Source organism: Danio rerio, chromosome 14, assembly GCF_049306965.1.
Source record: "Danio rerio strain Tuebingen ecotype United States chromosome 14, GRCz12tu, whole genome shotgun sequence".
NCBI lineage: Eukaryota > Metazoa > Chordata > Actinopteri > Cypriniformes > Danionidae > Danio > Danio rerio.
The window spans coordinates 11877678-11901526 of NC_133189.1; the positions used below are offsets into that span (position 1 = coordinate 11877678).

General features: G+C 36.3%; 1 protein-coding gene across 2 annotated transcripts; it reads left to right on the forward strand.

Moving 5' to 3' along the window:
• Positions 1–3268: 3268 nt before the first annotated feature.
• On the forward strand, positions 3269–7418 carry glod5 (glyoxalase domain containing 5). 2 transcript variants are annotated; one of them, XM_073921430.1, is made up of 4 exons: positions 3269–3893; positions 5503–5655; positions 5741–5896; positions 7035–7418. In XM_073921430.1, the coding sequence occupies exons 2-4, from the start codon at positions 5635–5637 to the stop codon at positions 7155–7157; spliced, it is 300 nt and encodes a 99-aa protein (XP_073777531.1). In that variant the 5' UTR covers positions 3269–3893; positions 5503–5634; the 3' UTR covers positions 7158–7418. The 2 variants fall into 2 exon arrangements, with proteins under 2 accessions (XP_073777531.1, NP_001018514.1); NM_001020678.1 differs by having other exon boundaries at positions 3291–3413.
• The last annotated feature ends 16431 nt before the right edge of the window (positions 7419–23849 follow it).

Below are 23849 nucleotides of genomic sequence, written 5' to 3' on the forward strand. Positions count from 1 at the left end.
AGCACGCCTTTGTGTGTGTGTGAATGAGAGAGCGTGATGCTGTGTTCAGCTTGATTGGTGGACTTTTATTTTACCTTCTTTCTTTCCAAGCGTTCCAGCTCCTCCTTCTGGAAGTGTTTCTCTCGTTCGATCCTCTGTTTCTCTGCTTCCTCTCGGGCTTTGGATTCAGCCTCTTCTCGCTGCCAAAGACACATAAAACCACATCATACATTCATTTATTACACATCTCTAAAATACCTAAAAGTCCAGTGCCATAGAGTGCCATAGCTGATAGATATGGGCCAGTAGGGGCCTTCCGCTCCGTAAATGTCACTCAGAAGGCTGTTATCGCCCATTCACATTAATAATCAGCTATAATAATAGAGAAGAGTCCAGATCTGTTTTACATCACTGTGACGGTTAAGGTAGGGGTAGGCATTAATGAGTTTTAATTAATGGGAAATTTAAGAAATAATATGATCATCATAGTAAAAGCTTAGAGATTATAGACACACATTCTTCTCCGGCTGTTATTAAGACTGCTGGCAGCTGCTAACACAAAAATAGTCATCTACTATAGGGCCCATGGAAAGTTTCTGGAGCAATGAGTGTCGCAGAGAAAACTAGTAAAGTCAATACACACACACATACCCTCACTGGCCACTTTATTAGGTACACCTGTTCAACTGCTCGTTAACAAAGTGAACGCTATGAAGATTGGAAAAACGTTCCCTGGTCTAATAAGTCTTTATTTCTGCTGCGACATTCGGATGGCCGGGTCAGAATTTGGCGACAAAAACGCGAAGCAGGGATCCATCCTGCCTTGTATCAACGGTTCAGGCTGGTTGTGGTGGTCCATTCCTTATAACAACAGTGTTAACAAGAGCAATAACACACCATGTCATAAAGCGTGAATCATCTCAGATTGGTTTCTTGAACACGACAATGAGTTCACTGTACTCAAAATGGCCTTCACAGTCACCAGATCTAAATCCAATAGAGCACCTTTGGGATGTGGTGAAACGGGAGATTCGCATCATGGATGTGCAGCCGCCAAATCTGCAGCAGCTGTGTGATGCTATCATGTCAATATGGCGCAAAATCTCTTGTTGAATCTATGCTATGAAGGATTAAGGCAGTTCTGAAGGCAAATAAATAAGATGTACCTAATAAAGTGGCCGGTGAGTGCAAACAAGACGAAAAAATATTATTTGGTTTTTTCCTGCTGTTTCTGTTTCAGCTCGATTCTGTCCTTCAATTGGCTTGAACTCTGGATCGCTGTAATGTAATCAGTGTGTCAATGAGACCGTCCGGAGTGAATGAAGGATCGCCACACAGCACGACTCTGCAATCCTGCCTGTCACACCAGCAAACTGTTTACATTCCCAAACTGATCTAGAGGGTAACTACATCAAGACATTCAATTCACATTCAGCAAATATTCGTTTTGATGTACAGTTGAAGTCTGAATTATTCACCCCTGACTTATTAGCCCCACTGTATGCTTTTCCCCAATTTCTGTTTAACGGAGAGCAGATTTATTCAACACATTTCTAAACATAATAGTTTTAATAACTTATTTCTAATAATGACACGCCATGAAGATAGTCCATAATATTTGACTAGACATTTCTCAATATTCAGCTTAAAGTGACATTTAAAGGGTTAACTAGGTTATTCAGGCAAGTTAGGGTAATTAGGCAAGTCATTGTATAACAGTGGTCTGTTCTGTAGACTATACAAAAAATATTGCTTAAGAGGGCTAATAACATTGACCTTAAAATGGTTTGAAAAAATTTAACTGTTTTTCTTCTAGCCAAATATATATAAACCATTAAACAAAGCAACTCGTATTCAGGCGAAACGGCTGATGGAAACATGCTGCGAGAGAGAGCACATTTAAATACAGAGGTCCAAAATACAACACATACAGAGAGTTTAGATGCAAATAAATGCACCACACACACACATTAGCTTATCAACAGCAACCCAAACAGCCCCACAACAAACACAGTCAATTCTCAGTTGTCTTTACACCTTGCACTGGCTTTTGGGAAATTGTTCAATGAGGCTTAATAATAGCCAGATTTATACTGACACAACATACTGTACTGCTGGATGGGAATTTAAAGGTCAAAGATTAAAGGCAAACATGAACTTTGCATCCAGAGCCTCATCAGCCAGTTCAGTTCAGACTTTGGGATCAAATAAATATAAAAATCAGCATTATTTATGGGCTTTTAATATTCTTGTAGTATTTATTAAATGCAACACAGCAATTTTTCTATGGCGATCTTTATCATTTTAAAACTGATTGCTTATTCAAGTTAAGCTTTTAATCTAATATTCAATGTTCACTTTTTATTTTAATTGTAGTTTACTGCAGGTATTAGTAATCTTGCTAGGTTTTCTTGCAAGTTATGTTTAATATTGAATTATGTTTATTTATTATATATTTAAATATGATCAGTTTAAAAATAAGATAGGATTTAAATTATTATACAATAAGATTTTAAACAAGTTTGAATCGGATAAAAATAAGTTAGTTTTAAACTAATAATCAAATGTGATGTTATTTAGTTTTTATATAAATAAATAAATATAGGCAATGTATTTTGATGCATTTAAACAAAACAGATTTACTAAACAGATATATTTATTAAGTACATTTTTATTATATAAATAAACTAATATTTTAGTCCCCAAACATATTTAGAAATTAAAAGATAATACAATTAAATTCAAGCTAAATATTGCAAAACATATATTTAAAAAATTCCAACCTACAAAATTTCAACTAAATCTTTCACATTTTTTGCTTCTCTTGATTTTTCCTCATTTAAAAGTCTGTATTTATTACTCTTGTATAACAAAGATCCGGCTTTAGTAGTGAGTAATTTAATGTATATGCACACACACACACACACACACACACACACACACACACACACACACACACACACACACACACACACACACACACACACTACACATATTTTTGATCAGTCAATCAATATTCTCTTTTCTCTCTGTTTCTGTTTCTTAGGACAAAAACTTTTTTTTTTTCCACATCAATGTTCACTTATGTATCCATGTATCTAAACTTATATATAGTAAACTGATTTATTGTTTATATATATATATATATATATATATATATATATATATATATATATATATATATATATATATATATATATATATATATATATATATAGGCATTACTTCAGCCATCCGATTTGTGCATGGCTTGTGTAATAGGGTTATTACGGCAGGGTGAGTTTAGGCTAGTTCTCCGGTTAGACTTCAATGATTTCGGAGTTCCAGACAGGTTATACAGGTGTTATAATCGGAGATATTTGACTTTGATTAACATGGCTTTGACTTTACGCGTTTGCTCGACTTTTCTGCGTTCTTGCTCGTCCAACAGCAAGGTAACATTATCTTTCTGTACCTTATTTGATAATAATTACTCAGAAAGCTGAAAAGTAAAAGTAGCACATGGTTATGCTATTAGACAAGTTGAATATTACTTAGATGTTGATTAATGCTATTGTTACTATAAACAACACATTTTCAGATGTTTCCTTAAAGGGTATTTATGAATCGGACTATGATGAAGGGCTCATAAATATTAATAACGGAACACCTTAAATTAACGGCTCTAAATGGTCAAAGGCAGATTTCGATCTATGTACAGGGCATGCCTCGTCAATACTTGGTTAGAAAAGACGCTAGTGGTTCTGCCCTTTTTTAAAGTTTTATTAAAACCTCGAGTAAAACCTCGAAAATTTGAGCTGTAAGGGAAGGTACGGTCACGTGGCTGCTTTCTTCCAGGAAGGAGGAGGAGCTATCTGAAGCAACGTCATTACGGATGGTGTTGTGAAAAAAGCGACAGCAACAAACCCACGCGGGTGTGTGAAAAAACAAATACAAAAAGCCATTTTTCCTTATATTGTCAAACGAATGACAGCTTGCTGAGAGCGAGACAGTAATGCTTTATGAATAATTATTTAACTATGATAATTATAAAATTATTTAATTATGATAACCCTGCTGAAAAAAACTACTTAAACCTGCCTAAGCTGATTGGCTGGTTTTAGCTGGTCGATCAGGCTGGTTTTAGAGTGGTCTTAGCCATGCCAGGCTGGTCTTAAATGGTCAGGCTGGGAGATGACCAGCTAGAACTAATTTGACCAGCCTATCCAGGTTGGGAGACCAGCCAAAATCAGCTATCCATCTAGTTTCAGCTGGGTTTAGCTCAGCCTGACCAGCAAAGACCAGGCTGGAAAAGGCCAAAACCCCTATAAAACCAGGCTGGTCGACCAGTTAAAACCATTCAATCAGCCTAGGCTGGTTTTAGCTGTTTTTTCCTCAGTAGGGAACTTATGCATTAAAACAGCAGACACACGCACACACACACACACACACATCAACAATGTTAAGCAGTTTAGTTTAGCAATTAGGTATGATTAGGGATAAAGAATAAAGTCATACTTAATAATAAATCCTACTAAACAGACAATACAACATTATAAATATAAAGCCATAGTTTGTAGGAAACAATACTTATAAAGTGATAGCGAAAATAAATTTTTCTTTAAAACATGGATGAGTATAATAATTTAATGTTCATACTGTCTTTTAAAATGGAGGAAGGAGGAGGCAAGCAGAGGCACTTGTGCTGGCTGAATTTGGAATATATGGGACAGTATACTTCTCTTTCTATTATATTCTTTCAGTCTTCTCTTTTTATTGCTGTCATACAAAATATGAATTGTCAAACTACAGCACCCTTTCTTTTATCATTACTGTTACAAGAATAGCAAAAATATATATATAGTCTGAAAAGTGATGTAAATGATCTAAATCAGGGGTGCCCAAACTTTTTCTTATAAAAGGCCAAACTAGATTGAGGCTAGTAGTCCGAAGGTAAATATAGTTGTCATGGATACTTCCAAATTTATTTATGGATTTTTAAAAATAACTAGAAAACATTGCTTTGTATTAACTTAATACATTATACATGTTTACGTTTTATAATGAACTTATTACAGTAAAAACAATCTCATTTACAGTATAACAGAATGGAGTTAACCTAGTCAAGCTGCACCAAATTTTGCCTTGATTTGCTTGCAGATGTCTTCTCAATTGTCCTCTATCCTTCCAGTGACAGTATTTACATTTTTACAAAATATTTATTTACATATTTACAATTAACATGTAAATGAAACAGTTTCAGTTGGCTTTTAAATTAGAAAGGACGATCTTGGTTAAAATGATTCAACCCGACCCTGCCTATCATTTTTACTCTCTTCTCGGATGAGATGGTGGGCCAAATCAAAGGTTACAGTGGGCCAATTTTGGCCTGCAGGCCCTAGTTTGGGCATCTCTGATCTAAATGCAAATATAAAAAAATTGCTTTTGTGAGGTTTTGTACAACTCTCAACAATACATACATTTTGTATTTTTTATTCATTCATGTAGCTAAATGATGTGTTAAATTCTTGGTTTATCTTCCAGTCAGTTCTAAGTGGACTTTCATCAGTCCGGTTTAGAAGTTCCTGTCCAGTTCTCATCAGCCATCTGGACCACCTGGTGCTCACAGTACGAGACCTTAACAAAACTACAAAATTTTACTCCGAGGTTTTAGGCATGGAGGTCGTCACCTTTAAGGTACTAGAATGCCATATACACAACTTCATTTAAAACAAAACCACTTGGTGGCAGCAAAGTGTAATTATTCATGTTGCCATTATAGGGTGACCGTAAAGCTTTGAGTTTTGGAGAGCAAAAAATTAACCTGCATCAGGTTGGGAAGGAGTTTGAACCTAAAGCACAAACACCAACACCAGGATCTGCCGACTTATGCCTTATTACCAAAACCCCTCTGAAAGCTGTTGCTGATCATCTCAAGGTAAAACACGATTTTATTCACATAATATCCCCATTATTGACTTTAATAAATGGCTTCAGCTTAAGAGAAGTAGAATTGAAGTCTCACTACATATACAGTTGAAGTCAGAATTATTAGCCTATCTGAATTATTATTTCTGTTTAACAGAGAAAAGATTTCTGAACATAATAGTTTTATTAACTCGTTCATTCATTCATTGATTTTCTTTTCGGCTTAGTCCCTTTATTAATCCGGGGTAGCCACAGCGGAATGAACCGCCAACTTATCCAGCACGTTTATACACAGCTGGTGCCCTTCCAGTTGCAACCCATCTCATTTTTATTATTATTAACTCATTTCTAATAACTGATTTATTTTATCTTTGCCATGATGACAGTAAATAAAATTTGACTATGTTTTTCAAGACACTTTTATACAGCTTAAAGTGACATTTAAAGGCTTCACTAGGTTAATTAGGTGTAACCCTGCCAGTCCTATGCCACCCAACCAGCTCCGAGCTGCTATCAAACCGGCGACTTTAGGCATGGGAGTCGGATGCTCTACCAAGGAGGCTAAAGACCATGGCTTCTAGTGTCTGTCGCAAGAGCACCTTTAGAGGTCAGAGGAGTGAGGTTTACCTGCACAGCACTTATTAACTGGCCTCTGTTATATAGGCAGGTTAGGGTAATTAGGCATGTTATTGTATAATGATGGTTTGTTCTGTAGACTGTCAAAAAAATAGCTTAAAGGGGCTAATAATATTGACCTTAAAATGGTGTTAAAAAAAAATTTAAAACTTTTTTTATTCTAGCCAAAATAAAACAAATGAGACTTTCTCCAGAAGAAAAAATATTATCAGACATACTGTGCACATTTCATTGCTCTGTTAAACATCATTTGGGAAGTATTAAAAAAGGAAAATCAAAGGGGGGCTAATAATTGTGGCTTCAACTGTAGATTTCATTTGGCCAACACTTTATAAAAAATAAAGAAACAACAACAAAAGCAAATAAAATATTGTTAAGGGTTAAAAATGTAATTTTGTTTTATTTTTACTATTCATTAGATGATTGTCCTAATTTCACGAGACATTAGATATTGAAGGTTGTGTAGCTTAAGTATTATGTCCTACATATTTTGATGCTGTTGTGTTTTGCAGGCTTGTGGAGTGACAATAGAGGAGGGTCCGGTTGACAGGACTGGTGCTGTGGGTCCCATCAGTTCCCTCTATTTTCGTGACCCTGATGACAACTTGATTGAAGTGTCCAATTACCAGCAATAGACAGGAGGAGGTGCTCTATCATCAGCTACAAATCTACTCTCTGTATAGCAGGAGTCTTGTCATAATGTATATGACTTAACATTGTAATAATGTTGTGGGGTCAAATCACCATCTTGTGAACTGAAATTCTGTTATGGAGATGTTAATATGTTATGACATGCTACAATATTTTGTTAGTAAAAGTATATTAGCAAAGTTTTCTTTGTTATTGGCAAAGCCTCTTTCCTCCTAATGACAATAAAAACATTGTTCATCTTCTCACCTTCTTTAATGTAATGAGTTTATTTATGTCGTGTGTCGCTACAGTAGAATAAGTGTGTACAGAAAGTTTTTTAGACCCCTTTAAATTTCCCACTCTTTGTTATATTGCAGCCATTTGCTAAAATCATTTAAGTTCTTTTTTATTCTCATATATGTACACACAGCACCTCATATTAACTGAAAAACACAGAATTGTTGACATGTTTGCAGATTTATTAAAAAAGAACAACTGAAATATCACATGGTCCTAAGTATTCAGACCCTTTGCTCAGTATTTAGTAGAAACAGCCTTTTAATCTAACACAGCCATGAGTCTTTTTGGGGGAAATGCAACACGTTTTTCACACCTTGATTTGGGGATCCTCTGCCATTCCTCCTTGCAGATCCTCTCCAGTTCTGTCTGGTTGGATGTTAAATGTTGGTGTACAGCCATTTTTAAATCTCTCCAGAGATGCTCAATTGTGTTTAAGTTAGGGCTCTGGCTAGGCCATTCAGGAACAGTCAGAGAGTTGTTGTGAAGCCACTTTGTTACTTTAGTTGTGTGCTTAGGGTTATTGTCTTGTTGAAAGGTAAACCTTTGGCCCAGTCTGAGATCCTGAGCGCTCTGGAGAAGTTTTTTATCCAGGATGTCCCTGTACTTGGCCACATTCATCTTTCCCTTGATTACTTCCTGTCCCTGCAGCTGAAGAAGATCCCCACTGCAAGATGCTGCCACCACCATACTTCATAGTTGGGGCTATTTGGACAGATGATAAGCAGTGCCTGATTTTCTCCAAACAAACCACTTAGAATATGAGGCCAAAAAGTACTATCTTGGTCTCATCAGACCAGAGAATCTTATTTATCACCAATTTGGAGTCATTTGGGTGTTTTTTAGCAAACTCCATGCTGGCTTTCATGTGACGGGCCACTCTGCCATAAGATCTCGACTGGTGGTGGAGCCCATAGCATACAAATGTGGGCCACTTTAGGTAGTTATGCGGCACTTGTGGTCTTCATTTGGCCCTGACGAAATGAATGTGGGCCTGAAGTGGGCTAATATGGGCGACACAGTGGTGCAGTAGTTAGTGCTGTCGCCTCACAGCAAGAAGGACGCTGAGTCGCTGGTTCGAACATCGGCTCAGTTGGCGTTTTTGTGTGGAGTCTGTATGTTCTACCTGCGTTCGTGTGGGTTTCCTCCGGGAGCTCCGGTTTCCCCCACTGTCCAAAGACATGCGGTACAGGTGAATTGGGTAGGTTAAATTGTCCGTAGTGTATGAGTGTGAATGAGTGTATGTGGATGTTTCCCAGAGATGGGTTGCGGCTGGAAGAGCATCCACTGTGTAAAAACGTGCTTGATAAGTTGGCGGTTCATTATGCTGTGGCGACTCCGGATTAATAAAGGAACTAAGCCGACAAGAAAATTAATTAAATGAATGAATAATGATAATTCATATTAGAGCGATTTCTGGTACACCGATCAAAAGTTTGTGCTCAGTTTTTTTTTTTTTCATGTTTTTTTAAGAAAATGATTCTGTTCTTCAAGGCAGTTTTTTGTAACTTTAAAAAAATATATGTTAAATTGTTTTATATTCTACACTGTTAAAAATTGTCCCGTTAAAAAACAGTAAAATACTGGCAGCTGCAGTTGCCAGCAATGTACTGTTATTTTACAGTATGTTGCTGTAAAAATACATGGACTACATTGATTTACACAATACTCAAGTGAACTCATTTTGCTCACTGAAAGCAACTGCCTCAACTTGGTCAACTGCTGAATGAGTTTATGAATTAATGTGCTATATATGCTTAGAAGCATACTTATAATGATAACTTATTTTAGTTAATTAAAAAAGTTTGGTTTAACTCTAATGTCTTATTTTTCACAACAGCACACATGCATGTAAATCTGGAATCACCAGAGAGATTCTGACTGCATCAGCCACTAAACAGCCGCTGTCTTTAAATAGAGAAACATGCAGAATAACATCAGCAGTTCATTGTTCATCTTTAACTCATCCACTGGCTCTACTCTCCTCCACAACGGTGACAGACAGAAGAAATTAGCTTCAGGTTTTACAGTAAAATACTGTTTTTTCCTTGATTTAACAGTAATCTACTGGCAGCTGTGGTTGCCAGCAATCTACTGTTTTTTAACAGTCTACTTCCGTTGTGTAAATTAACAGTATATTACTGTTAAAATACATTTTTACACTGTGTTTTTACTTCTCACACCTTTAACCCTTTAAACCCCAGAGCATATACTTCAGTTTTTATTGAAGTGTCCACACTACTGAGTGTTCAAGAAACATGTAGCAAAGCTGAAGTAAATTCATTAATTAACTGACTAATTAAATGATAATTGAGGATTAACAATGAACAAATGAAGAAATACTGAAGGGAAAAAACAAAAACAGAACATACAAAACTTTAGTCACAGCTTTATAATGAAATAACCTGAAGAACAACAAATGATTAAATCATTGAAATGATCAGCGGATGATTAAACAACTCTACAAACATCATCACCAGCTACACTTATTACTTAATACATGTATTTTTGTATAACATCTACTAAAGTTCTTCTTGAGAAAAAGTTAAAGTTTTACGTCACCATCATGGAGAACAGAGTTTGCTTTAGTTGGGCTCTTAGCCCTGTCATTTTTAACATTTATATATCTTGGCTGCTGCAATTGTTAAGAACTTTGCTTAAAAAGCTCCTTTGTTGAGGCAAGCCAGCCAAAAACCTAAATCTGAAAAAATAAGATCTGGTGATGTTCAAGTTGCTATTAAATGGCAGAGTCTGTTCTCATTTAGTATAATAAAATTTATTGCTCCCATTCAATGTTAAATCTATTGTTTTACATTATGTATATATATGGCAACGATTTCTGGAAGTTTTTAAGAATATCTTGGACAATAACACTGCTCTATGGTGTATATCGCACTCAAAGAGACATCAATAATCAGCGGATGAACCTCAATAATGGTGACGACTAACAAAATTAACAGTTTAACTCACAAACAGGCAACTGAAAGTCTAAACATAAACAACAGCAGAATTAAACACAAGTAAAGAAAACTCTTAGACCATTATACAACATTTTTTTATACCGCAATGCATGCTGGGATATTTGTACCGTGCCACTCCCAGCATGCATTGCAGCATGAAACATTTGAGATGTTACCATTGTTGAGATACAAGGTCAGATTCATGAGGTCTGAGTGTGTATTTGTCATAACTGAACTGTTTTTGTATGTTATTTCTTAACTGTTAAGTAATTACTGAGGTATCTTTCTGTTTTCACTTCTCATTAATTTAATTAATACCTGTAACTAAACATAAAATCTATTGCATGAGGCCCTTCTTCCAGATTTATACCAAAACATTTATCAGAACTAATTTCAGACAAATATATTTCTTTATTTATTGACTCTCCAACTTGACTGCTATAATACAAGCATTTTGTTAACTCTTTATTATAGTGATTGGAGAGTCTGAATTAATCAGTTCAAGGGTGAAGAACCCAACTAAATCAGCCCCTCACTCCATTACGGTGACACAAAAAACACCTTAATTTCTGTTGGATCTCAATGTGAATAGTATGGAAGTCAAATCAGTCAGTAATAAGCTGTAAGTGTGTCTGCTGTTGTTTGTGGAGTTGTTTAATGATCCTCTGCTGAGACTGAAGCTGTTTTATTTTATTTTATTTTATTTAATGTTGTAACTCAAGTCACTGTTTGTGTTTCTTGTTTATTTTCTTCAGTAATTGTAATTATTAACAGCAGGTGTTCATCAGTGTCTGAATTCACTCATTAGTGTTCATTAAAACTGTCAGGTGAACTATATTAGTTAACTAGTGTATGAAATAGTGAACAAGGACACAAAGTGTGATTTCAAACACAGACTTCAAAACATCGAATCTGAACTCGGTTAGCTCACAGTTTTCTGCAGTTGGTTACTTTCTCGAAAACAAAAATGTTACCTAGAAAGCACTGTTTTTAACAGAATATTACTGTTTTAGTGAAAAAACATTATTTTACCGTAGAATCTGACCGTTTTTTAACAGCAATTTTTTGCAGTGTATATAATAACTACTATCAGCGTGATTTCTGAACATGTGGCTCTGAAGCAGTGTTATTTTTTACAGCAAATTTTGATTTAGTTTTAGTCTTTAGATTAAAATTCCATTTTAGTTTTAGTCCTATTTTAGTGTTCTGACTCATTTTAGTTTTAGTCGACTAAATTTACTCAAGATTTAGTTGACTAAAATATATTTGGTATAATTTAAGTGTATTTTAATTAAACATTCTCTACATTTATTTATATTGATTCAAGATTAATTCATGTTGGTACAGAGTAAATTCATGTAGGAAATTGTTTTTTTTAATTATAGAAAAAATAGAAGATGTGTTAAATTATTACACAAATAATGTTTATTATTATTATTATTATTTATTATTATTATTTTATGTGTACACTAGCGGTCAAAGGTTTGGGGTCAGTTTTTTTCTTCATGTTTTTCTTTTTACGAAAATGATTCTGTTCATCAAGGCAGCATTTATTAAATATAAAAAAATCTAATTTTAAATAACTTATTTTAAATGATTGAGTTTCAAATTGTTATTACTCCAGTCATTATTGCTTTTATTACTATTACCATTAATAATAATAATAATAATAATAATAAATATTATTGGTAACACTTTACAATAAGGTTCATTAGTTAATGCATTTACTAACATGAACTAATCATGAACAACACATGTACAGCATTTATTAATCATAATCGAACATTTACTAATGCATTATTGACATCCAAGTCCATGCTTGTTAACATTAGTTAATGCACTGAGTTAACATGAACTAACAATCAACTACTGTATTTTCATTAACTAACATGAACAAACACAGTAGTAAATGTATTGTTCATTGTTTGTTCATGTTAGTAAATGCATTAATTAACATTAACTAATGAACCTTATTGTAAAGTGTGACCATATTATTAATAATAATAATGATAATAATTAATATTAGAGTAATTTCTAAATGATTGTGTGACTGTGAAGACTGAAGTGATGAAGCTGAAAATTAATCTTTCAAAGTTGGAATAGTTATTAAAAATATGCTAGAATAAATGCTTTAAAATCTGGAATAAACAGTTATTAAAACTAGCTGGAATAAATTATTAAATTAAATGATAAACTACTTTTGAACAGTTATTTTATAGTGCAATAACATTTCACAATTGTACAATTTGTCCTGTATTTTTGATTAAATAAATGCAGCCTTGGTGAGCAGGAGAGGCTTGTTTTGAAACACTTAAACATAAAAAAAACTACTGACCCTAAACGTTTGACCACAAGTTTAATGTTTTTTTTTTTTTTTTTTTTTTTAATCGGTGGTTCATCACTTAGTGAGTAAAAAGTTCCAGTAAAGCCTAGGTTCAAAGGTAAAATCTATCTTTTCCTTCTGGGTATACAATGAGTTGCACTAGTTTAAGATATCAGAGCACTTTATCTTAACTTGTATCATCGTAAACTCGTCCACATTTTAACAGCAGTATTTGTTTTAAAGATTTTTTCTCAAGATACAGCATAGTCACAAAAGCTCGAAAAAAATGTTTTTCCCCTGAAGAAAATGTTCATTCTTTTCAAGAATGTGCTTGAGGTTTCTTTGTTTTCGTCATATTTATTTTTAGTCGTTGACAGCCTCCTACTGACTGAGTCACGTTTAATTTTTATCTCTCTTTTTTTAATGTAAACCAATAACCAGTGTTTTGACAGCACGTGAAATTCGCATCATTTAATACAGTTTCAAAACCAAAATCCCCTGTGCTTTTTGTGTGTGTTTTTCCTTCAAATAGGTTACTAATCAATAGAATCATGAAGGTGTCACACAACTGGAATTTCCTATTTCCACAGTAATTGCAAGGGCTCGGCCAATGATGACACTCTTCACAATAGACAATTGTGACAATAATGCAATCATTAGTCAAGGTAGAAAAATGACACTCCTTACAATAGACAACGTAGGTGCTTTGTGGATTTTGTTGGAGAATGATGTAAGATGAGAACAGCGTATACTTTCTGAGAGACAATTTACAAAAAAGAAAACAGTATCACAGTCATCAAGAGATTCAGGGAATCTAAACACCTCTAGGGAGCACACTATTGAGTGGTAAACAATAATTTATGCTAGAAACCTATATTTTAGAAGCAGTATTGCCAATACAGTATAGTATGGTTCATTTTACAGCTAAAAAATAAATCAATAATATATATATGAGCAATTCCATGAGAATGTCAACCTTGCCATGAAAAAAAAAGATTTTAGCAAAATAGCAAAACCCTTTCTAAGTTTTTTTTTTTTTTTTGTAGGCTTGTATTTTACAGGAATGTAAAAAATACTCAAAATTGTCTTTGCCAAAGTTCTCAAATAATTATGGTTTACCAAACTCACAAAAGGGGCAATTTCACATCCGTCACATCCATAACATAAAAGTCATAAATGAAAATCATTTTCTCATAAATAAAAAATGTAAAACAAAATAAAATCAAGCATTTTTGTTCTGAGAGAGCAATTCTTAATTCTTATCCTTTTGATGAGTATTGTTTCTTTTAGGTTGTACAGTTTAATTAACAGAATTTCTACAAAGTATGCTGTATACTGTAAACGTTTTCAGTCACATTATTCAGTCACATATTTTCCTCATTTAAAGTATAAAAAATGTTTACAGATTCACATTTTTCTGATCTCTTAACTTGGTGGTTAGTTGTTTTGGAAAATATAAACAGATGTTTCAATATAGCTATATAGTTTCTTCAACATGACAATGAAAAGGGGGTCCAACCCTGTACTAGTAAGGTGGTCCTAATAAAGTGGCTGACTGTAGGTGCTCGGCTAAAAAAAAAAAAAAAAAAATTATATATATATATATATATATATATATATATATATATATATATATATATATATATATATATATATATATATATATAAAATTTATTTATTGATTTATTTATTTTTTATACATATATATACATATACATATGTATGTTTATGTATGTATATATGTATATACACACACACACACACACACACATTGTGGCGAGATGGATGCTTTTTATTGTTTATTTTTCTCAAGTGCCACTAGGGGGCGCTGCTCCGACCGGTCCTTCCTATCGCTTCCAGACAATACTTCCGGGGGTCGGGAGGAAGCGGAAGGGCAGGTAAACAATCTGAGATTATAAAAGAGGGAGAAAAGGCCAGAGAAGGGGCTTTTGGTTGTTTTGGTGTCGGGTATTTGGTGGCAAGAATTGGAGAAGGAGGAGAAGAACGGTGTAAGGTGGAGAGCTTGTTGGTTTCAATGACTGTGTGAGGAAAAAACTGAGGGGTGGAAGCAATTTGTGGACGTGGTGACCAGGCGATCTCTCTAAGTATTGTGTGCGAGGGGTCTGAAATTCTCGATGGAAAAAGTGGACCTGTGCAGAACGGCTTCGGTGTCCCTGGGTCAGTAACTTTTGTCCATTTGCATCCATTCATACACCCACACATTCCACACACACATTACAACATTATCACATAGGCTTTCTTTACATTTTTTTCCCTCTCTTGTTTCCAGTCGATCAGCCACACATTATTATTGTTTGTTTGTTTGTTTGTTTGTTTTCTTTTGGGTTATCTAAACATTATTATTGAAGTGTTTGAATTGTTTGTTTGATGTTTCCTTTTGTTACCTAAGAAGTGCTAATTTTGACCATGATCTATGACTGAACAGTGATTAAAAGTATATATTTTGATTTAGAAAACCTTTTTGTTGTACTGCTTGTTAAAAATATACCAGTTAATTTAATTTAAAGTGTGTGTTGGGTTATCTTTATTTTCTTCTCTTTGTGTGTATGGTGGTTGAGTGTTTGCCGCGGCTATCCAGGGTTTTAATTTAATTTTTGGCAAGTTAATCTTGTCTGGCGCCCAAAGATTTATTAATTCTGGTAACTATTTATCTTTTTTTTTTTTTTGTTTGAGGTCCGCTGGCAGTGGGATTAAGGGACGTGTGAAAGCCAGCTAGTGCAGTACCCACGTGGACCAGCGGTTGAGCGTTCGGCTGCGGTGCAGGAGGTCCCGTGTTCGAATCCCGCGGAGTTCAGTTTTTGAGATTTGAATTATTTTTTTTTTCTTATTATAAACTGTATATAAGATTTATTTATTACAAACAACCACCGTCACATAAGTGGCGCCCAACGTAGGGCCCTGAACACTTAAAAAAAAAAAAAAAAAAAAAAAAAAAACTGAACACTTTATAAGACATTGAACACCATTGAAACCTTACTTTATTTTGGGAAATTTTGAACTTTGAAACTCATTTGAATTGTTTGACTGATTTCAGTTGACAACAACCTTTTGACTTTTTGAACTGTTTTGCTTTACTGACAAAGACTTTGGAAAAAAAAAACAATTTTGTTAAAAAAAAAAAAAAAAAAAAAAGTTGTTATAGAACATTTGTGTCATTGTACAGGAATTGTACTGATTTTGAATACCTTGTGAATTTGGTACTTGTGGTACTTTTGACATCTCTCTCTATATATATATTTTTTGTGACCACATTGACTAAAAAGACAACATTTTCTTTTTTGATTTAAATTTTTTCAAAACCCTTAGATTACACTCATACACACTATAAACATGGCCAACGTCAATCCTTCCCCTTCAACTTCCGTGGATATTGATCCACCAGATATAGCCACTCCAGTTTGGCCACCAGTACAGCAAAGACAGTTCTCATCACCTTCCAACATTCCCACATACCACTCCACACCCACTCAGTTAGACCCTTATGGAAGGACTCAAGTGCATTTCCACACCACCACTCCAGGTGTTACTTCTACAGTTCAACCTGACCCAATGCAACTGTGCACAAGTGCATCCACGGTAGAATCACCGCCCTCCACAGCAACCCAGCATGCTCTTCCTGGATACCTCCCTACACCTGGAAGAGAAATTCATCAACTTACTGCTCATGTACAAGGAAACTGGGATCGTGTATTTGACTGTCTGAAACGGCAAGATAAAGCTGTGAAGGAACTCACCGAAAAATCGGCTAAATCTTTTTCCCTGCATGAAGCAAAGCTTGCAAAAATGGAATCCACCTATCAGCAACTCCTGAACACATTAACTGCACAACGAAAAGATGACACAGAGACAGCGGATCAACTCACTAAAGCTGTGAAGGTGATGGTGACACAAGAAATCCAAAGGAGTGAAAGTACCTTAATTTCAGAGATTCGTTTCATGGTAGAACAAGCTCAGCTGGAATTGCAGAAGGATATTCGAGCTACCAAGGAACACTCTGACAAGAATTTTGAACGCCTTTCCAGTGATCTAAATCACTGCAGCACTGAAATTAATGCCATAAAAAACCAACTTGACAATCTTCAAACAGAAATAAGTGATGTCATCCCACCTATAAAGCAAGTGTCTGATCCTCCAAGCAGTGCACCTGTATCAGTTTCAACACAGTCTTCATCTTCAGTGACTGCTCCAATGCCTTTTCAAACACCTGTTATAAAAAGTGATCATTTAAAGTTAACTTTTCCAACGTTTGGAAGACCTTCGGATGATGCTGATCCACTGCTATATGTAACACGCTGCAAAGATTTCCTCGCCTTACACCCTCTAGATGATCCAGACATCCTAGCTACCTTCCGCACTGTCCTGTACGGTACAGCCCGGGATTGGTGGGAAGTGGCTCGCTCTGCTATTTCCACATGGAGTGAGTTTGAAACTGCTTTTCTCTCAGCTTTCCTTTCAGAAGACTATGAGGATGAGCTGGCAGAGAGGGTTAGAACTAGAACACAAGCAGAGAAAGAGTCAATTAGAGACTTTGCTTTTACATACAGAGCAATGTGTAAACGATGGAAGCCCACATTAACTGAGAGTGAATTAGTAAAAATGATTCTAAAAAACATAAAACCTCACCTAGCCAGCCAACTTCGAAGCCGTGTCCATACAGTGGATGAGTTGGTTAAACTGGGCCTTCAGCTTGAGAAGGATTATGTTCAGCAGTTACATTATGTAGAACATGTGACTCAACCCTCACCACAAAGAATTGCCCCCAACCGAGTTGAGAAACCTCCAGTTTTGTGTTGGAGATGCAAAGGTCTGCATCCACCAGGTAGTTGTCCTCACTATTCCTCCTCTGTGCAAACCACTCAATCATCTAGTCACCCTCCTCCTACAGGAAATAAACGTCATTTTCAGACCCAAAAGCACGGAGGTAATCCATCTAACAATGCCATGTCTATTACACTTCCTTCAAAGCCATTACCCAAGTCGACTGTTACTAAATCTGTGGTCATACCACAACAGCTGATAGTTCCAATTTACATTGGGGCTTGGAGAGGAAAAGCCATATTGGATACGGGTGCCAGTTACACTTTACTCCATGAGAGTTTGTGGAAGGAGATCGATCCCCAAGCCAGCCTCCATCCCTGGACACTTGGCCCACTCTATCTGGCCAATGGAGAAGCCGAAGTTCCTTTAGGATGGACTAATTTTGAAATCATATTGCATGACAAAGTTTTTCCTACTCAAGCTGCCATTCTCACTCCAAAAGCCTTGGCTTACTCTGTAGTCTTGGGTTTAGATTTCATTTATTCAAGTGGTCTACAGATTAATGTAGTTGACCAGACATACTCTTTTAAGTCCAACCCTAATGAAGAGTACCCTTTTCAACCTGGACATGCTAGTGTTCCTGTGGGAAGATCCCAACATTTGAACAAAAATGCACAAACCCAACATTCAAGTAAGACACTATCTCTGCTCAGCTCTATTCCTCCACCATTACCGTTTCCAGTAGTATCCCAACTTGCACCCAGTAGTGATGATCAAGCTCTGATTGAGATGGCTGTTGCCGAAGCACACTTACCACTAGAAAGTAAGCCACAGTTACTTCATCTTCTCCAGTCAAACCCAAAAGTCTGTACTCTTCAGCTTGGAAGAACCACTGTTCTTCAACATTGCATTTACACCACTCACCCAGTACCCGTTAAGCAACGTCCTTATCGGTTGACACCTGGAAAACAAGCCATAGTAGAGGAACAGATTGAAGAGATGCTAAAGGCTGGTGTCATCGAACAGTCTTGTTCTCCATGGGCATCTCCAGTAGTTCTTGTTCCCAAGAAAGACAACAGTCTTAGGTTCTGTGTGGACTACAGAAAATTGAATGCGATGACAGAAAGTGATGCTTATCCAATACCTAACATCACAGAGATTTTAGAGTCTCTTTCTGGAGCATCCACATTCTCATCCTTGGACCTCAACTGTGGATTTTGGCAGGTACCAATGGATGACAAAAGCAAGTTGATGACTGCATTCATCACCTCTAGAGGGTTATATCATTTCAATGTTATGCCCTTTGGACTGAAAAATGCTCCTGCTACCTTCCAACGTTTGATGGAAATCGTCCTGAGAGATTTACTTGGGAAAATTTGCTACGTCTATATTGACGACATTGTCATTTACTCACCCACCTTGACCCAACATCTTCACGACATCCAGACCATCTTGGAGAGACTGGAAAAAGCAGGTCTAACCCTAAACCTAAAAAAATGTTCCTTTTGCCTACCTGAAATTACCTTTCTAGGACACGTAGTGAGTCACCAAGGAGTTGCAGCTGACCCCAAGAAGGTGGAGGTCATTCACGCTTACCCAGTCCCACAAAACCTTAAGGATGTTCAGCGATTCTTAGGACTGGCAGGATGGTATCACCGTTTTGTACCAAATTTTTCACGCATTGCTGAACCACTGAATAATCTGAAAAAGAAAGGACAACAATTCAAGTGGGATTCACTATGCCAGCAAGCATTTGACAATCTAAAGTTCTGTCTTACCACACCTCCCATCCTGGGCCATCCAGATCTTAACATACCTTTTACTGTGTATACTGATGCCAGTGACTCAGGACTAGGGGCTGTTTTGACCCAGCGTAAAGAGCAGGGTGGCGAAGAAGTAATTGCTTATGCCAGTAGAACCTTGACTAAGGCAGAAGTGAATTACTCCACCACGGAGAAAGAGTGTCTGGCTGTGGTGTGGGCTTTAGACAAGTGGCAACACTACCTGGAACCTAGAATGTTTACAGTGGTTACAGACCATTCCGCTCTGCAATGGGTCATGAATTCCACCAAACCAGCCAGTCGACTCATGAGATGGGCCTTGCGCTTGCAACGCTATGATTTTGTAATCGAGTACAGAAAAGGACGGCTGAATGTTGCTCCTGATGCGTTGTCCCGTATGTATTCCATGCCAGGCTGTAACTTGTACACCACGGAAAAGGATCTGCCTGATTTCCCTGTCACCCCACAAACCATCTGGGAGGAACAACATCAAGACACAGACATTATGAAGATCTTTCAAGCTCTGGCCAAAAATGAGCAACAGGAACAAGCCCAGTACACTGTGTTGGAAGACAAGCTGTATCACATCACCCACCTAGCAGATGAAACTGTTCACTACAAAGTAGTCATTCCATCTACTCTTAGACCAACAGTACTGGAATGGTACCATGATACTCCCTTAAGCGGACACTTGGGAATTTACAAGACGTACAAGCGAATACAAGATGTTGCTTATTGGCCAGGAATGTGGACAGACATAAAAAAATATGTCAAAAATTGTGCCAAATGTCAAGTCACCAAATGGGACAACCGGAAACCTGCTGGCAAGTTACAACAAGTTACAACATCACGACCAAATGAGATGTGGGGAGTGGATATAATGGGTCCAATGCCGAAGTCTGGAAAACAAAATGAGTACTTACTCGTATTTGTCGACTATTTCTCCAAATGGGTTGAACTGTTTCCCATGCGGCATGCCACAGCACAGACCATTGCCACCATACTAAGACAAGAAATGTTGACTCGGTGGGGAGTCCCTGACTTCATATTGTCAGACAGAGGAGCGCAGTTTGTTTCTTCTTTATTCACAGAGCTGTGTGGAAAATGGAACATCACTCCAAAGCTTACCACTGCTTATCACCCACAGACCAACATGACAGAAAGAGTGAATCGCACTTTGAAGTCTATGATTGCAGGGTTTGTGGAGGACAACCACAAGACCTGGGATACATACTTACCAGAGTTACGTTTTGCTTTAAATTCTGCAATACAGGAATCCATTGGGATGACGCCTGCCGAACTTCACCTAGGTCGGAAAATCCACAGTCCCATGGATAAACTGCTGCACAGACGTGATCTCTCACCAACCAAGCCTGCATACGACATGGTACACAAAATAATACAATTACAAAGGCAAGCCAAAGAAAATTACACAAAAGCTCAAAAACGGCAGTTAAGGAGCTATGACAAGAACAGAAGAGACGTGTTCTTCAGAGAAAGAGAGCGTGTATGGGTCCGTAATTTTCCCATCTCTAGTGCACAACATCACTTCAGTGCTAAACTAGCTCCAAAGTGGAAAGGACCATACCGCATTATCCAGCAACTAGGCCCTGTGAACTACCAGGTATCTCTTGAAGACACTGGTGAGGATGTGAGAAATGTTCATGTGTGTAATCTTAAACCATGTTTCCCCACGGCAGAGGAGCTGGAAGCAAGGGAGAAAGAATTGCACAAAGATCCTCCCACAGCAGGATCAAAAAAGATTTTAAAAATGTAAATCCTCGTGAGCATTGAACAACATGGGTTGTTCTCACGAAGGGGGGGAGAGTGTGGCGAGATGGATGCTTTTTATTGTTTATTTTTCTCAAGTGCCACTAGGGGGCGCTGCTCCGACCGGTCCTTCCTATCGCTTCCAGACAATACTTCCGGGGGTCGGGAGGAAGCGGAAGGGCAGGTAAACAATCTGAGATTATAAAAGAGGGAGAAAAGGCCAGAGAAGGGGCTTTTGGTTGTTTTGGTGTCGGGTATTTGGTGGCAAGAATTGGAGAAGGAGGAGAAGAACGGTGTAAGGTGGAGAGCTTGTTGGTTTCAATGACTGTGTGAGGAAAAAACTGAGGGGTGGAAGCAATTTGTGGACGTGGTGACCAGGCGATCTCTCTAAGTATTGTGTGCGAGGGGTCTGAAATTCTCGATGGAAAAAGTGGACCTGTGCAGAACGGCTTCGGTGTCCCTGGGTCAGTAACTTTTGTCCATTTGCATCCATTCATACACCCACACATTCCACACACACATTACAACATTATCACATAGGCTTTCTTTACATTTTTTTCCCTCTCTTGTTTCCAGTCGATCAGCCACACATTATTATTGTTTGTTTGTTTGTTTGTTTGTTTTCTTTTGGGTTATCTAAACATTATTATTGAAGTGTTTGAATTGTTTGTTTGATGTTTCCTTTTGTTACCTAAGAAGTGCTAATTTTGACCATGATCTATGACTGAACAGTGATTAAAAGTATATATTTTGATTTAGAAAACCTTTTTGTTGTACTGCTTGTTAAAAATATACCAGTTAATTTAATTTAAAGTGTGTGTTGGGTTATCTTTATTTTCTTCTCTTTGTGTGTATGGTGGTTGAGTGTTTGCCGCGGCTATCCAGGGTTTTAATTTAATTTTTGGCAAGTTAATCTTGTCTGGCGCCCAAAGATTTATTAATTCTGGTAACTATTTATCTTTTTTTTTTTTTTGTTTGAGGTCCGCTGGCAGTGGGATTAAGGGACGTGTGAAAGCCAGCTAGTGCAGTACCCACGTGGACCAGCGGTTGAGCGTTCGGCTGCGGTGCAGGAGGTCCCGTGTTCGAATCCCGCGGAGTTCAGTTTTTGAGATTTGAATTATTTTTTTTTTTCTTATTATAAACTGTATATAAGATTTATTTATTACAAACAACCACCGTCACAACATATATTCATGAAAGCGGCAACATAAAAGCCCCAAAAGTATGAATATATTAACTTAAAAAGGCCATCACAAAGACTTTTGAAGTTAATAAAATAATATATTTTTTTGAGATGTTGACGCCTTTATGTTTATATTTTGTTCTAAACATTACTAATGTCACCTTACCTTTACACAATTTTTTCTGCGTATGCTGGATATGTACAATTCTTATATATAGTTTTCTACTAATTCAAGATTTGAACTGGAATTTTAAAAGATGTTCGCCTTTTATTTATTTATTTATTTTTATTTTTATTTTTTTCAGTTCTGAATAGAAACAAAACCATAAAGGACAAAACACTGAAGCAGACTAATTTGATTTCGTTGTGTTTGGCGGCTTATGGAGTGACAATAGAGAAGTGTCCGGCAGTGTGTGGCTTGATTATTGTGACCCTGATGATATCACTTTTTTGTAATTCTCCAATTACCAGCAATAAACAGAAGGAGGTGCTCTATCATCAATGTCATGCATCTTAATCTCTCTACACTCAGATGCCTTTCTAAAGATTTATTATACAATTACAACACCTGCCAAGTGTTTTACTGGTAGTTTCAGCTGAGCTAACATTTCCTCATTTTTTATGACTTCAGTATCAAACTATTTTGGGCCAAGCATGAGTCTTGTTATACCTTTTTCAAATGAAAATGTACTAGCAATTATAGAACAATGGTTTCTTTCTCCCACCACCCCTCCCCTCATTGTAACTATAAGGCACAGGTTAGTCAAAGAAAAATATGAAAACATATTCTTGTGGTTAATCATGATAACAAAAACGAGTGTTATCTGGTTTGAGAGTTTGTGTTGTAGTATGCATATGTGTGCCAGCAGTGTCGTCCCTAAATGTGTACAACCTTTTTTAAAGTATAAAAATAGAAATGATTCATTATTTTCTAATGTTGGGGTAATTTTAGAAAAAAATATTATACTCAAAAACTGGGTACATAAGCAAAAACTCAACCCCAACACATGATGAGTGCATATAGATATATTTTATTAGTCAGTATTTTTTAAGGCTCAAAAACTGTAACCATGTCTTGAATATGGGGAAAGGAACCAATTTGTTTGTAGAAAACTGAATGGTGAAGAAAGTTTAGGTCTAAATTTAGTTGAAAGTTATTTTAATCAGTTTTCTAATAATAATAATTGAAATAATTACTTTTACACTATAAAAAGTGGATAGTTGATGTTACTTAAAGTGAATAAACCCATAGCCTTTAAATCCATTTATTGACTTAAAATAAAACATTGATAAACCTGTTGACTTCGAGTTATATCCATTATGTCGTCAATTTAACCCATATATGGTAAAAATAAATATTTTAAAAATATTTTAGAAATACATTTCATAATTTAAATATATAGTTTACCCTGCATATATTTAAATTCAAGAAAAATATATTCAAAAATCTTTTACAAATCTGTATTTGCACATCAACTAATCAACATACTTTTAAAAAGTTCATATCCAAAAACTTCAGTGCCATCTAAAAGTGTATACACTACCGATCAAACGTTCGAGGTCAGTACAAATTATAAATGTTTTAAAATAAGCTTCTCCTGCTC

Bases quoted from the DNA above. Each gene is read 5' to 3' on its own strand.
- glod5 (NM_001020678.1), top strand. From the start codon at position 3,354: ATGGCTTTGACTTTACGCGTTTGCTCGACTTTTCTGCGTTCTTGCTCG. The intron at 5,656-5,740 runs GTACTAGAATGC...TTGCCATTATAG, and splicing joins TGGAGGTCGTCACCTTTAAG to GGTGACCGTAAAGCTTTGAG. The intron at 5,897-7,034 runs GTAAAACACGAT...TGTGTTTTGCAG, and splicing joins CTGTTGCTGATCATCTCAAG to GCTTGTGGAGTGACAATAGA.